Source organism: Dreissena polymorpha, chromosome 4 (genome assembly GCF_020536995.1).
Source record: "Dreissena polymorpha isolate Duluth1 chromosome 4, UMN_Dpol_1.0, whole genome shotgun sequence".
Taxonomy (NCBI): Eukaryota; Metazoa; Mollusca; class Bivalvia; order Myida; family Dreissenidae; genus Dreissena; species Dreissena polymorpha.
The window spans coordinates 21436231-21453025 of record NC_068358.1 but is presented as its reverse complement, the minus strand read 5'-3'; the positions used below and the strand labels follow the sequence as shown (position 1 = coordinate 21453025).

Genomic DNA, 16795 nt, shown 5'->3' with positions numbered 1-16795 from the left:
TTTTACTATAGCCATATAAGGAAAAATGATCCGCCCCTTGGCAGCCATGTTTTTCAAGCAAACGTAACCATTTTCAAACTCATCCAAGATATCATTGAGACCAATCTTCTGATCAATTTCATGAAGATTGGACACTAAATGTGGCCTCTAGAGAGTTAACAAGGCAAATGTTGACGCCGCACAACGGACGATGCACGATGGACAAAAGGCGATCACAAAAGCTCACCATGAGCACGTTGTGCTCAGGTGAGCTAAAACTAACGTTAGTAATTCTAGATTTTTAGTTGTACAGCTTCCAGCGTTTTAGAAGCACCAGTATAAGCGTCCAAGTTGTTTTGCTTCACCTTCTTTATCCTATATACCTTTTCCCGCCACACCGTTCACCATGCGTTCAAAATATTCATAACAAAACTAGATGATAAAAGACTTCTATTTTTATACACCAAGTTTTACAGTTGAATTCAAAATAATGAATAATAGTGATATGAAAATATAATGACATTGTCAAACATAACCTTACACATCACATATACAATATAGGGCCATCTCAATAAATAAATCAACTTAAACAATCAGCTACATGACATAAAGTAAAGGAGATACAGTCATCAGTCTATACAAATATATTCAATAAAGACTTCTGAAGGACTTGCACAGAGCCAGGCTGCCATTTGTCACCATGACGACGGCTGTTGATTACTTCAGCTCCAAGATTTTTGCCACGAGTCCTTTTTCATCGGCACCTTCCATGACGTGGAGCTGGAACACACATCGGAAAACAGCGTTAACTTAGGATTGAATTGCATTCATCGTCTCGTATTGACCATCTACTTACTTCAAGATTAATTAATGGCAGATCCAGAAAAAAAAACAAAGTGGAACACGCATATCTAAAATGTGTATATGTTTTTTATAGTTCTATATTTCGTTAAAGATTCAACCACAAGTAAAAGGGAAGTTATACACACACACTTTCTGGACACATTCTACAGTGGATACAAATTGTTGGGACGTTTGTACGTTCGGATGCTCGTATGTGAGCACGGACGGACGCACGCATGTGAGCACGGACGGACGCACGCATGTGAGCATAGACGGACGCAAACCAGGTGCACGTTACCGCGTTTGGTTATGAAAATTCAATCACCAAATGAGTATCGGTTAATGTTTATTTCAAACGTCGAAAAATAAACACACACAAATCAGTTTTGTCACTTTGCAATGTGTAGCTTAAATTTTAAAGAGGCCTTTTCACATTTGGGTAAATTGACAAAACTGAAAAAAGTTGTCTCAGATTCGCAAATGTTCGTTGTAGTTATGATATTTTTGAGGAAACAGTAATACTGAACATTTATCATGCTTTAAAATAGCCATTATATGCATCTTTTGACGATTTAAACAATCGAAAATTATAAAGCGTTGCAACACGAAACAAATTAATAATTTGGCGAGTACTGTTGTTGTCGTTATATTTTGCGAAACTACGAGGATTGTTTATATTAAGTATAAAATACATATGGTATTGCATACGGAAGGATGGCCGAGGGGTCTAAGTCGCTGACTTTTTGCTCCAGGACTCCAGGGGTCAGTGGTTCGAGCCCTGCTGATGGTTACCTTTTTTTGTCTTTTTAAATTTTATTCTTGAATTTTTACTGAAGCTTTTTATATCCAATGTTTACATTTATCAATATAAAGCATTAAATGACAAACTTCAAAACATACCAAAATCTGTGAAAAGGCCCCGTTAAGAAATGTGTTATAGAATTGTAGGAACCATTAAAATGACCCGCCCACCACCATCAACACATCGCGTTGATGTCTAATTTAAATACTGTTATATAAATGTTTAATACATCTGAACAATGCGTCCGACTGGCGTCTTCCTATTAAGTCCATTATTTGATCCTTACATTAATAAAATTCAATTACCAATTTTTTTAATGAGTACCGGTACGTCAACATTTATTTAGCTATTACAAGAGAAGGTACGGATCAAATTTGACTGGTCATGTAACAGAATTGTTTCCGTTTTCTACCGAACCCATACATTTACTTAAAAACTCATCCATGAACTCAGTCAGTGTTAGAAGGCGTTGTACCGTTGAAGAAAAATAAAGGCATTGACATGCACCACTTCTACTTTCTTTGTATGGGTTCAACAAAAATTAATTCTTTTTTCAGACAACTCTTAGAATATTTCTAATAATTTTTGTAGAATTATTCGCCCTTTACTTACGCACATGTGTAGTTTTTATCCGATATATAATTCTTTATACTATTTTAGTCTCATGTACGCATTCGTACATTAACAACAGTGTGAGTTTCCAATAAGCGAACGTGTAACCTTTATTTTTTTCCATTTTAAAGTTAGAGATATGTGAAACTCGGACAATTAAAATTTACACAACTGTATGATCGCAATAGATTATGACAGAAACGATAAACAACAACTTATTAATCATAGAGGCGTGCATGAATACTGACCACTTCACCGTTTTTGTAGAACTTAAACGTCGGCATACAGCTGATTTCTTGGTCTTCGGATGTCTCCTGCAAGAGTGTCCGGCGTGTTAAAGGGGCCGTAATCCGCGATCGACGAAAAAAGAAAAGCTCTAACATACCGATTTTTTTTTACAATTATTAGTTTATATTGATTAAAATATCACGACTGGTATATTACATTACTTGGAAAAAAATAGTTAAGTTTTCATATTTTCAGTATATTCGGTAATAAATTTTACTGGGTACATGTACCAGGTAACTACCAGTTACCTATAAATAACGCAAGTAGATTGATCATGATCGTCAGTGGTAAACCCAGGAATGCAAATTACACATGCGTAGATAATTGTATATATTTTATATATAAAATGATCAATGTACTTGCGTTATTTGTAGTGTGTATATCGTTATGTCACCTATTTTCGCGATGTACTTTCGATTTCACATCGCGAAATTTTATTACTGAATATACCGAAATATCTACTTTTTTTCAAGTAATGTAATATACCAGTCGTGATATTTTAATTAATATAAACTAATAATTAAAAAAAAACACATGGTATTTTAGAACTTTTTGTCGTCAATCGCGGTTGACGGTCCCTTTAAAGTTTATATTTAATAGCCCGTGCCTTTTGAATTGGGAAAAAAGCGCGGTAATCCATGCAAACGGGAAAAAATAAACATTATTTATATGATCATAAAGTACAGTATACCAATTGTTTTTAATGCATGCTTTCTAAAATTTATATTATAAAGTGTAAGGCAATTAAATTACTGTATAATAAACTCAATAAACCAATTATTTAGTTTATTGGGGGAAATTATGGTCACATGTTTGGGAAAAAATGCTACATTTTGCAATTGGGAAACAGCCTTTTTCTTCTTTTTGCAATTTGGAAACAGCCTGTAAGAGACTGTTATTTTGTGCAAAAAAAATCACAGGTTAAAAATAATTAAATCTGAGACAATATAAGTTTAGTTAAAGAAAGCGACCATTATCAACATGCAACAATTTTATTTTATTTTTTACAATTAGCATATACACATTACCTCCAATTGAAAGTTAAAGAGTTCAGTCAGCATATGTGCAAAGAAATTTGATGCCATATTGGCATCTTATGGATGTTATATTTCACCAGTCCTTTTGATTTTCATATAACATTTATCCACCCAGTCCTTTTGGATTATATATATATCATATTTTGTGTAATATATGTTACTTACGCTATTTGCATCGACGTCAACCTTGAAAAAGAGAACGTCTGTGTTGTCCTTCGAAAGTTGCTGAAAATAATATGGATATGTATTAAATAAAGCCATGTTGCGCTATATCAGTCACGGTATAATTGCTGTGGGTAAAGGCAAACATATCCATCGACGTTGCTTATAGCATATGCTGTAATCTATTTAAATTTCATCATTATGGATATTCCTGCTATATACAAGATAATATGGCTTTTTCTGATTGCAAAGATGTCAGTGATTGATGCCGTTTGAGTGTAAATATGATTGAACGCTGAAGGGTAAGTAGTAATACATGACAGACAATGTCGAACTTTCTTGTCATCAATTGCGCACAGCTAAAAATGAGATCCTTCTACCATACAAAGCTAGCACTTTTATTAAACATTGAATGAATGTATTTTACGAGACCGAAACTGTGCGCCTATTGCAAATTCTGTAAACAGTATGTACTTGTCGACACTCAATTTGTCATTCAGGCATAGTCTCTTTAAACCTGTATTTTCAATTTCATTCATGTTTTCATCATCACAGATCGCATTGAGTGTGAGGAAATGGGGAAAGAAGTATGTAACTCAAACAAGAGGTCATTATATCAGCCTTAAATCAAATAAATGAAAAATAAATTGACGAAAACTTAGCAAATGTTATCGTGAAAACGAGGCGAGGACTCGTGCATTGTCTGGTGACACTAGTATGATCATTAAAACACATGGGCAAGTGTAAACCTTGCATGGACTGATAGGTTACTTAAATAAGCAATGGTTAAACTTGTATGGGCCGGTACCCTACCTACTGGCTACATGAACAATGGTCAACCTTGCATGGACTGGAACGCTACCTACACGAGCAATGCTTAAGCTTGCATAGACTGGTACGCTACCTACATGAGCAATGGTTAGCATTGCATGGACTGGCGCGCTAGCTCACAGGTGGTTAGCGTGTGGCTATGATATTAATTAGTGAAAACATCATTTTGAATGATAAATAATCATATTATAACGAAAAATTAACTTTTCTGAAAAAAAATATTTCACTATCAAATATATATATAACAAGGTATGCAACTCAAAATCAGCCCAAAACGGGGTGCATCGCTTTGAACAGCCATATCTTCATCAATTGTGCAGCGATTTTCACGATCTCGGTCTTATTCAACGCAGAAATGAATTTCCTTTCTGGAAATGTATATGTCTTGCAATATTTTTACAAATGCTGGGTCAACTTTTAAGAAATAACACGATACACAACACGCATGACCCAGTTGACAGTGATCATGCTGTCTTTAAGACTGAAATCTTCACGGAGTAAAGGGCAACTTCCCTACAAAGTTCATGTAGTTCGATACCATAATTCAATAAAACGTATGAAAAAACTTTATTACCGTTCTTGTCGTTACATTCTGCATCAAGACAAACTGTCCAGCGCCGTTTGAAACCTTTGTTTACATACATTTCAACTAACTGACATTTTAAACATACGAGTGATTTCATTGGTCCAATGCGGAGGTGTGTCTTTACAACTGGAGATTTCATTCATAAAGAATACATGATCACTGTCAACTGGGTCATACGTGTTGTGTATCGTGTTATTTCTTAAAAGTTGACCCAGCATTTGTAAAAATATTGCAAGACATATACATTTCCAGAAAGGAAATTCATTTCTGCGTTGAATAAGACCGAGATCGTGAAAATCGCTGCAAAATTGATGAAGATATGGCTGTTCAAAGCGATGCACCCCGTGTTGGGCTGATTTTGAGTTGCATACCTTGTTATATATATATTTGATAGTGAAATATTTTTTTTCAGAAAAGTTAATTTTTCGTTATAATATGATTATTTATCATTCAAAATGATGTTTTCACTAATTAATATCATAGCCACACGCTAACCACCTGTGCGCTAGCTACATGAGCAATGGTATTCCTTGGAATATTGGTAAGCTACCTACATCAGCAATGGTTAACCTTGCATGGACTGGTACGGTAGCTACATGAGCAATGCATAAGCTTGCATGGACTGGCGCGCCACCTACATGAGCAATGGTAAACCTTGCATGGACTGGTACGCTACCTTCATTAGCAACGGTTTACCTTGCATGGACTGGTATGGTATCTCCACGAGCAATTCTTAACCTTGCGTACTGGTACGCTACCCACATGAGCAATGGTTAAAATTGCATGGACTGGTGCGCTAGCTACATGAGCAATGGTATTCCTTGGATGGACTGGTACGCTACCTACATTAGCAATGGTTAACCTTGCATGGGCTGGTACCGTAGCTACCTGAGCAATGCTAAAGCTTGCATGGACTGGTACGCTACCTACATTAGCAACGGTTTACCTTGCATGGACTGGTACGGTATCTCCACGAGCAATTCTTAACCTTGCGTACTGGTACACTACCCACACGAGCAATGGTTAACATTGCATGGACTGGCGCGATAGCTACATGGGCAATGGTATTCCTTGGATGAACTGGTCGCTGCCTACATTAGCAATGGTTAACCTTGCATGGACTAGTACGGTAGCTACATGAGCAATGGTTAACCTTGCATAGACTGGTACGCTACCTACATGAGCAATGGTAAACCTTGCATGGACTCAGGTACTGGACTGGCGCGCTAGCTACATGAGCAATGGAATTCCTTGGATGGACTGGTACGCTACCTACATTAGCAATAGTTAACCTTGCATGGACTTGAACGGTAGATACCTGAGCAATGCTTAAGCTTGCATGGACTAGTAGGCTATCTGCATGAGCAATGGCTAACATTGCATGGACTGGCGCGCCACCTACATTAGCAATGGTTAACCTTGAATGGACTGGTAAGCTACCTCCATGAGCTATGGTTAACCTTGCATGGACTGGTGCGCTAGCTACATGAGCAATGGTAAACCTTGCATGGACAGGCGCGCTAGCTACATGAGCAATGGTAAACATTGCATGGACTGGCGCGCTAGCTACATGAGCAATGGTAAACCTTGCATTGACTGGTAGGCCACCTACCTCGAACTTAGGAGCAATGTGCTTGCATGGACCGCACCACGAAGCAGTGAAATCTACCACCACTAGTTTCCCTTCACTGTTCCTCATCACATCCTTGAACTCATTCTGAAAACAGATCAATGGCAGTTCTTCTTCATTATGATCATCATTATCATCATCATCATCATCATCATCACAATATTTATCATCATGATCATTTCGTTATCGTAATTGCGTTTCATCAGGACCATAATTATCATCGTGATAATATTAATTTCGTTATCGTAATTGCGCCTCATCATTACATATCCAAAACAGTTAATATAAATAATTGCTACCCATCGCTATTTACATGCACATTACAGCATCATGGTTCAAACAGAAATCTCAAACCTAAATTCAAGCACTTTTCAAGGACTTTCCAAGGCCAAATATTCATTTTCAAATCCGTAAACTGTAGTTTCCTTTAAAAAAATGCATTTTCCATTTGCTTGGATTGGTCTTTCTTGTTTAAACTTTCATCAAAAGACACTGAGTACTGAGACACTGAGTACTGTCCACTAATTAAGTTATAGAACTATCAAGTACAGTTTTGAAATGTTCAGCTAGCCCCAAAACAGCCACATAATTATGCTTTGCTATGGTACTGTCATGGAACACAACCTGAAAAAACTTTGTAATGTTTTTATTGGAATTAAATGATGGTTGTGTGCAAACGGTATAAATACCCACAATACTTTCGCGTTCAACATATCATTTTTTTAAACGAATTTGTCTATGGATGTCTGCGAGTTTGATACTACAGCTGAAAGTTGCGAAGGTCCTGGAATTTGAATCTTCTATCTGCACACTCTCTGCATGTGGCTATGCCTTCCTGGTTCGACACAGATGGGCTGTTGTTTTTTATGTCTGTTTTAGATTTAACAGTTTGAACAATAGTACCTTCCTGTTTAACAAAAAACACATCGCAGGAACCCTGTTTGCTTCTCAATTTCATGTTTTCTTTGAGGGTTTTCACTTTCTTGTGGCTTTTCAAAGCGCTTTCCCCAATACCCCCGACATCAATGGTCTTCATACAGACCCAACAATGTGCTTTTCGAATGTCATTTGTTTTCTGTACCCAGGAATATTCAGTTAACCACCCTGGTTTGAAACGACACTTCCCCATTGCTGCGTTTTCACTCGCGAAAATTGATCACAATGGAGAACCTCTGATGTAGCACACATAATCTGTGACATGTACACATAACATTTCGTTCTCAATAGTGTACGAAACTTATATTTCGTACTCAACTTTTTGCGCGAAGGAATCTATGATACATTTTCGTAATATTTCCCATAAGAACGATTTAAGTTTATAATTAAAGCCATGATAAAAGTAATTTTGAGCAGAAATAAACATTTTCAAGGCTTTTTTACATGAACTAAGCACTTTTTAAGCACCTTTTTAAGGCCAACCTTTGTTCAAGAGCTTTTCAAGCCTAGGACTCGTTTTCAAGCACTTTTCAAGCCCTGTGCGAACCCTGAGCATTTAAACTTCATTGTTAAAACTTTAAAACAATAATTGTTCAATGGAAGTGACTTCAACAATTTATTAGACTTAGTCGTCTCGGGTTCGAATCCCAGGTAAGGCAAATTTTCTTCTCGTTGTAATAATTATTCAAAATATTACAGGTGTGTTAGTAAATTGTTGGAAATAAAGAGTAAAAGAGCCATAACTTTCATACCATACTTGCATGGTTCTTGCCATTGTTAATGTTTTATACTTAAATGCTGTCTGATGCAGAATTAGAACTAGCAGTTCCTATAGGGTCCCATTACAAACATGCCAACTTTCAAAGTATTTCTAAAGACATATATGTCCTTTCCAATAATTGCAAAAAAAATCAAATTCGCCCGAATCAATGGTAACACACTCGGGGAAACAGGGTTTAGGCAGTGAGCTTTCGACATAGACACAGTTCTTCAATAAAAGCACTCTTAACATTTATCTTTCAATCTACTGTCACTAATGAAATGTACCAAAAATTGCGACACAGAAAGGATACAAGAAATAACCATCAAAGCATGGAAGCAATCGCTAAATGGCTTTTAAATCAGAATAAAAAAAATAAAATCTTCAGAAACATGCACTACTTTAACCACGGAGTGATAAACAATGATTTTGTGTAATGTAACCTTAAGTGCTCATGCTAAAGCTTTGAAATTGAACTGCCGTTTAGGAATCAACGATAAGGGCCCAATGGCACTAGACATGCTTTCAAGACAAGCCCCACAAAAGTTATGTGGAAGGTTCCTGAATGTAACCAAACGATCCTCGCATGTGTAGTCCATGGTGAACCGTATTTAATATCGTTCACAATTCTTCTCTGTGTAGCGTATATCTGCATAACCAAACACTTTACTGAATGTAACCCACGATGAAACAACATTTTAGTTTAACGTAAAACGTACGGATTACAACGCATTTAAACGTGTTATGTTTTGTATTGTACATTAATTTTAATATGAAATTCGCATAATTGAGATATATCGAAACATTCGAAGCACATGCAAGTTAGCAGGATCCATAGTGATAAACTCAACACGGCTTTCAACAAAAACACAAAAATCTGCAACAAACAAACTACAGAAAAACGCGTATTGCAGGACTTGTGGAATGTATTTTTGCACAACAACGTATTATGTATGAATTAGGAATTCGATAGCCTAGCAGTCCCAAAAATGAAACTTACAGCACTGGTTTGCACTATGTTTCAGGGATGATTATAACAGTTATGCTTATGCAGAATATAGCACAGAATTCAGAGCAGTATTATATTCTTAACAAGCAGTAACTGAAATAGCCTACGAAATACCATGTGATAACAAAACAATGATGTAAATATACACCACCCCCAATAAATAAAAGAAGAAAAAGCCCGCCCGTGTGCGGTTTATTTAGTGCAAGACGCCCCTTATGAATGAGAGAAATTTTCAATCGATAGCGTTAATGGTATTGATATTGTTCTGTACACACATAATCGATGTATGATCCCGGTCAATATTACCCAGTTGCATGGCTGTCATATGTATGTTCTCCACTCGATACCATAAATATAAACCATTCGGTCGATGGGGTGTTTTCACATGAATTTAACCATATTTTAAACTTCCAAAATGCATTCAACAATGGAGTGGCTGGCGTGAATCTAATTGAAATCAGACGTTGACAACTATTTTTTTTATCGGATACGAAAAGTTAACGCCTCTTGAACTAACTAAGATGTTACTTTTTTACAAACACAAAAACAACAACAATAAACAACATTACGCAAGGCGGGCTGGTGAAAATTGCAAATAAACTTTCACGTGTTCATACTTTTATAAAAAAAACTTACAACAAACACAAATTCCCACGTTTCTAAAATTGCTCCCAATAGGTACAATGACTGTGATACAATATAAAAGGATTTCATGACATTTCTATTTAAATACAACCCGATATATAGAGACGAGTTCATATCTATATTTATATGTTCGCGTCATGCAAAAATGGGTCTTGTGCCATAGGAAACAAGCGTAGCTGAAGACAAGTCAACTATAACGCTATGACGCAAGACTTTGAATGCAAAGGCTGGTCTGAAACTACACTAGTCGCATAACAGAAGACCCATTTGAAACGAAGAAGAGTTCACAGTTCATGTATGAAACGAGATTAAAGCGGTCTCGTTAGCTTTATCATTGCTATAAATAACTTTTAACACGTGGTTCACGTATGTTTAACTCGTGATACGATACATACTTTATTAACTAACACAATTTCCCAATTGAACGTCGTGTAATTTATTGCGTATTTATTCCCAGTACAAAACATGGAATCAAACTGTTAACTCGATTTATGTAAACTGCAAGTACAATCGCCTACGCTGTAACGTAAACCAACGAAAATACAAAAACATACATTAAACGCTTAAAGTTAAACAGACTTTAAAAATTACAAACGTATTTAATAAATTCAAGCTGCGTAGCAGAATGTAACAACACACTTACCAGGTTTTCAATAAATTTCACCATGTTGATCATAAAAGAAGTATCACCAGATTAAAATCAGCTAAGTATGCTTGTCAAGCAAGTGAGCGGTCGGATCGAATTGAAACTAGACTATGTTATTGTAACCAGATCATCACAGTACGCGCCTGCGCAAATCGTACCAGCCGTAATGTTTATATCAAGTAACAAAGATATATGCTTGAGGTATTCTCGTGTTTTCATGTTCTTATTTCAGTAAGTCTTTTTAATAACTTATTGACGTAACCAATCATGTTGTAGTCAAAACACGCTATAGAAAAATCCAGCCGATATCGGATTAGATTATGGTAGCTGATATACATGCTCGTAGCTTTATGTGAGAAATGGGGAGTCACGGTCAACCGCGGGTTAATACAAAATAGGCTGCATTTGGAGTTAAAGATGCTTATAACGTATTACGAAGTGCATTTTTCTAGTCAAATTATTGTTAGCAAATCAATATTCTTTTGTACGAAAGCATAGACATCAAGGTGACGTAATAACTCTAACGTGCCTGAGTTATTTGCGTAGATCAAAATTCATGAAGTTTTGGGTGATCAAAAGACCTGTAAATACATAGCTAATTAATGGATCCTTGATCTGTAAATACATAGCTAATTAATGGATCATTGGGTGATCTGTAAATACATAGCTAATTAATGGATCCTTGGGTGATCTGTAAATACATAGCTAATTAATGGATCCTTGGGGGATCTGTAAATACATAGCTAATTAATGGATCCTTGGGGGATCTGTAAATACAGAGCTAATTAATGGATCCTTGGGGGATCTGTAAATACATAGCTAATTAATGGATCCTTGGGGGATCTGTAAATACATAGCTAATTAATGGATCCTTGGGGGATCTGTAAATACATAGCTAATTAATGGATCCTTGGGGGATCTGTAAATACATAGCTAATTAATGGATCCTTGGGGGATCTGTAAATACATAGCTAATTAATGGATCCTTGGGGGATCTGTAAATACATAGCTAATTAATGGATCCTTGGGGGATCTGTAAATACAGAGCTAATTAATGGACCATGGGGGATCTGTAAATACATGGCTAATTAATGGATCCTTGGGGGATCTGTAAATACAGAGCTAATTAATGGATCCTTGTGGGATCTGTAAATACAGAGCTAATTAATGGATCCTTGGGGGATCTGTAAATACAGAGCTAATTAATGGATCCTTGGGGGATCTGTAAATACAGAGCTAATTAATGGATCCTTGGGGGATCTGTAAATACATAGCTAATTAATGGATCCTTGGGGGATCTGTAAATACAGAGCTAATTAATGGATCCTTGGGGGATCTGTAAAAACATAGCTAATTAATGGATCCTTGGGGGATCTGTAAATACATAGCTAATTAATGGATCCTTGGGGGATCTGTAAATACAGAGCTAATTAATGGATCCTTGGGGGATCTGTAAATACATAGCTAATTAATGGATCCTTGGGGGATCTGTAAATACATAGCTAATTAATGGATCCTTGGGGGATCTGTAAATGCATAGCTAATTAATGGATCCTTGGGTGATTTTTGGTCCTGCAAACGCATTGTATTGTTTGTCAAAATGTAGAGAACACTATGACTGTTAGTACCATTGTGTACTTGAAATTTATCGTAGGAGTTCGAGAAAGGTTTATACGCGAGCTTTACACTGCGAGGCTTGCTTTTCATCCAAAGATCGATCAAGAAGCACTTATGTATTTATAGATATTTGATTTATCCTACACTATAAACAATCTTACAAATTCTTATTTAATAACTATGTTAACAAGAAATATCATTAAAAGGATATCCGTCGTTGATTGCAAACGCGATAGGCCCGAGTCTGACTTCAACTACTTAAGTTTACAATATGGCGACAAATGATTTGTTACCAATACGGATCAGCGGAAGATTTATTGCAAAAAATCAATATATGGTACATTTTCCTTACTTTTGGAATTCTTCCTATGCAAGGGAATGTCCGCCAGAACATTCGTGTTGTAAAACGTCAAATGCATCTGCTTGATGCCAACTTAATGTGACTTCCGCATACTTCTGTGCTTCTGTAACCCCTTTTATGCACATATATCGTATAAATGTTGTTTCTAGATCGAGTTGAATCACATATTCCTTCGTGCAATTGAAATTGAAATCATTTGGTGTCATATTTTTTCGAATAGGTTCTTATTATTTTACAGTTTGAATATAAAGTATTTAAGAAAACAATTCTAGTTTATGCATTAAACAAGGATAGTTCTACAAAGAACGTAGATTAATGACACCACTAGGCAAATTTGAATCGCCACGTCATATCTGTTGTCTTGGAGGAGTTAAATGTAATATAATATTTAGAAAAAAATTGCGCAAAAAGATACATCGACGGTATTTGGTAAGAGCCGCCCATCATTAACCATTGTAAACCTCTTAAATTCCAGAGCACGATCATGATTCAAGGGGAAGAAATGAAAGGCGTGAACGCGTGATCACGATGCGATTAAATTATAACGATATGGTATAGTGTTTTGGCCACCTCGCATCGTAATGTCGCAATACAGTATATTCATGTCGTGTCTTGATTTCTTTTAAAGGGTTTTTGAGATTTAAACGGCGATAAAGCAAAACCACAATGCAAGAACATGATATTAAGATGTCAGATCGCGATATTAACTACCTGATATCGAATTGTAGTATTGGGTTCTCGCAGCCTGATCTCGCGTTCTCATATTGTGACATCGGGGTGGGGCATTAACGGGGCCTTTTCACAGATTTTGGCATATTTTGAAGTTTGTCATTAAATGCTTTATATTGATAAATGTAAAGCTCCAGTAAAAAATCAAGAATAAAATTTAAAAAAGGGAAAAAAAGTAGCCGGTACCAGGGCTCGAACCAGTGATCCCCGGAGTCCTGGAGTTAGTCTGAAGTAAAAATTTATTAGCCCTCTCGGCTATTCCGCCGGGTTTACACAAGTTAAGTATTTTATACCTTATATAAGCAATCTTCGTAGTTTCGTAAATTTAAACGACAACAACAGAACCCTTCAAATTATTCAATCGTTTCGCGTTGCAATGCTTTATATTTTTTAGGTTTTCAAATCGTCAAAAGATACATATAATGGCTATATTGGACTTTGGTAAATGTTCAGTAATACTGTTTCCTCACAAATATAATAACTAAAACGAAAATTTGCGAATCTGAAACAACTTTTTTCAATTTTGTCAATTTACCAAACCGTGAAAACATCCCTTTAGGGGATTGCTAACGTGTTGAGTGGTATTTTTATTCTGAAGTGAACACTTTATGAATGCCATTTTAAGTAATCAGAAATGTAATGTTTAATAACACATCATGGGCCGTGATGTCATTTGTAACGTGTTTTCTAATTAAAAACTTCGCGTGCTTATAAGATCAAGACAACGCATTTAAATATGGCATTTACTTTAATAAACGTTTGTCATTGTCCGAAAGAATATACCAGAAATCTTGTTCCTATTTTGAAATAATTGGTTACTGCAATCGTTCAATCATTGTCCTGGTTCGATCCTTTTAGCAGGACACTACTGAAGAATCCTACGGCTAGCTGCCTTGTTCATTGTCTGGTATTTTTTATTCTCATCTAATGCAGATGGTGCCCAAGCCTACTCGGCGCGTGTGAGTTCGTTTGTCTGTAAGCAGCATACCTGGCAGGTATTCCGCTTCCATGACTCGCCACGATGAAACCTCAACTTAATTATGACGACTCGAAATTAAAAAAGATACTAATAACAAAAGGTAGAAAAGATTAAAGATCCACAGGTTACAGCTATGTATCAAAGTTTAAACAATATTAGGCTGTGGTGTTGGCTCGTCATCAGAGTCTTCAACAAATCGGGTTAATCCAGGTTCGAAATGCATGCACGTACACTCGTCATACGCAGGCATACCCGCACGAACACATGGGAGTGTCGCCAGCTAAATACGTGACTATACGTCACAAAAGGCTAAATCGCCCCAGTTTTTAATAAAAGTTTATCAATCTACTGCTATGATTCATTTTTTTTTTATAAAAATGGCAATATAGATACCCATTTAAAAAGTTTAAATCGTGACCATACGCATGTATATCAGTTTTCATTTACATTTTGTAATTTGTCAATAAATGATGTTCTTAACGAAGTAATCGCAATGCAGAGTTTTTTTCAGCAAAACAGCTCGGACTTGAAAATTAATATTTGAAATACCTGACACATAGTCACACATAAAAAACCTTTTGATTTTATATCACACGTTATAATTGGACCATACTCGCGTGGCATCGCAGTACAAGGCCGGAGGCACAGATGCAAATGCACCATAAAAAACAGTGGACATAAATGATGCGCATATAGATAAACGCCTAAAATAACGTTAAATTGCATATCTCAGTTGCTCTGTTTTAAAAATACATTTTTTACATGTAATTAATAATTCCAAGCAGAGAAAATATTTTTGAATTACAACAATCACAATTTCATAAAACTTGTGCAAACTTGATGAGAGACGATAGAACTTAATGAAAAAAGTAATAGACACGCAAATGACATGCATACGTACACTGTATAAGGATGCATAATATCGCAGTAAAAGGCGAGTAATTCGAAAATGCTTTGTTAAATTTTGATAAAAGTTGTCCCCCATGTTCCATATGTTTCATTTATGAAAAAGAAATTAATGTAATAACAAAAGAAATGTTAAAAAATTATAGAAACTGTAAACATGCTAACTGGATTCATAAACAAAACATTGGAAACAAAACTACATATAGTTATCAAAGAATGTTAATGAGAATTTCCCGTATTGAAAACAAATTTAGTGAAACAGACAACTAAAATTATTATTATATAGTGCCTGATTTAAACTGTAGAAACATAACTTGCAGCAATTTCGGTACAGATATATAAATGGGTTCGGTCATCAAGATTTTAAATTGTAATAAGCTTTTCAGTGGGCGCGGGGAAATAAGAAGGACTAATAAGATAGTTTGGAATGAAAATTATACATACGTTATATTCTTTTATTGATAAATTTGTTGTGAAATGTAATTGCAGTGTACAATTTTATCTTGTCGGCGCGACCTAAAATATCACTGATATTAAAAATATGCATTTGAAATCTTCTGCTGAAAATACACATTCTTAAAAATATATGAAACGTTACCACCGTTTAACGTTTCCTAATAAAGTGCTAGGCTATTTGCGGGCTCGTGGCCATCTGCTCTCAAACTGCAAGGCTCACACATTTCACATGGGCCGTGCTCTGTGTAAAGGGGATTTCATGCATGTGCGTATAGTGTCGTCCCAGATTAGGCTGTGCAGTCCGAACAGGCTAATCAGGGCTGACATTTTCCGGCTAAAATGCAGTTTTACTAAGAATATATTTTGTTAAAACGAAAAATATCAATGAATCGAAAAATGTCGTCCCTTATTAGCCTGTGCGCACTGTACAGGCTAATCTGGGACGGTACTTTACGCACATGCAATAAACCCCCTTTTCACAGAGCACGTCCAATATATTTTTTGTGACTTTGTGTGGTTCAAAATTAGACGTTAATAGACGTTGTAATGTCCAGCCGTCAGTCATAATTATGCTAACCTTCGGTTAACCCCGCCCTACACCAATCAGCATCTAACGTTGCAGACGCGGCATGTGTGGACGTGTGTGAAGTAAGCCTATTTAGCCTATTTAGCCTATTTAGTACATAGGTTGAAACAAATATCCTATTTAGCCTATTTAGCCAATTTAACAGCCTCTTCAGCCTTTTAAGCCTATTTTAGCCTATTTAGTACATAGGTTGAAACATACATCCTATTTAGCCTATTTTACAGCATTTTTAGCCTATTTAGCCTATTGAACAGCCTTTTCAGCCTATTTAGCCTATTTAGTACATAGGTTGAAACAAACATCCTATTTAGCCTATTTAGCCAATTTAACAGCCTTTTCAGCCTTTTTAGCCTATTTTAGCCTATTTAGCCTATTTAGTAAATAGGTTGAAACAT

General features: G+C 36.0%; 1 protein-coding gene across 2 annotated transcripts in view; it reads right to left on the bottom strand.

Annotated features, from left to right (window-relative positions):
- Positions 1-419: 419 nt before the first annotated feature.
- LOC127877892 (thioredoxin-like) overlaps positions 420-16795 on the bottom strand; it is a 31389-nt gene continuing 15013 nt past the window's right edge. Inside the window, exons 1-5 of one of the 2 annotated variants that reach the window (XM_052424216.1) lie at positions 10764-11086; positions 6753-6857; positions 3727-3786; positions 2485-2550; positions 420-759 (exon numbers count right to left, since the gene is read on the bottom strand). In XM_052424216.1, the coding sequence (XP_052280176.1) occupies positions 697-759; positions 2485-2550; positions 3727-3786; positions 6753-6857; positions 10764-10796 (327 nt within the window). In that variant the 5' untranslated portion in view covers positions 10797-11086 and the 3' untranslated portion in view covers positions 420-696. Of the gene's footprint in view, positions 760-2484; positions 2551-3726; positions 3787-6752; positions 6858-10763; positions 11087-16795 lie in introns of those variants that run through there. The other variant, XM_052424218.1, reaches the window with a different exon arrangement.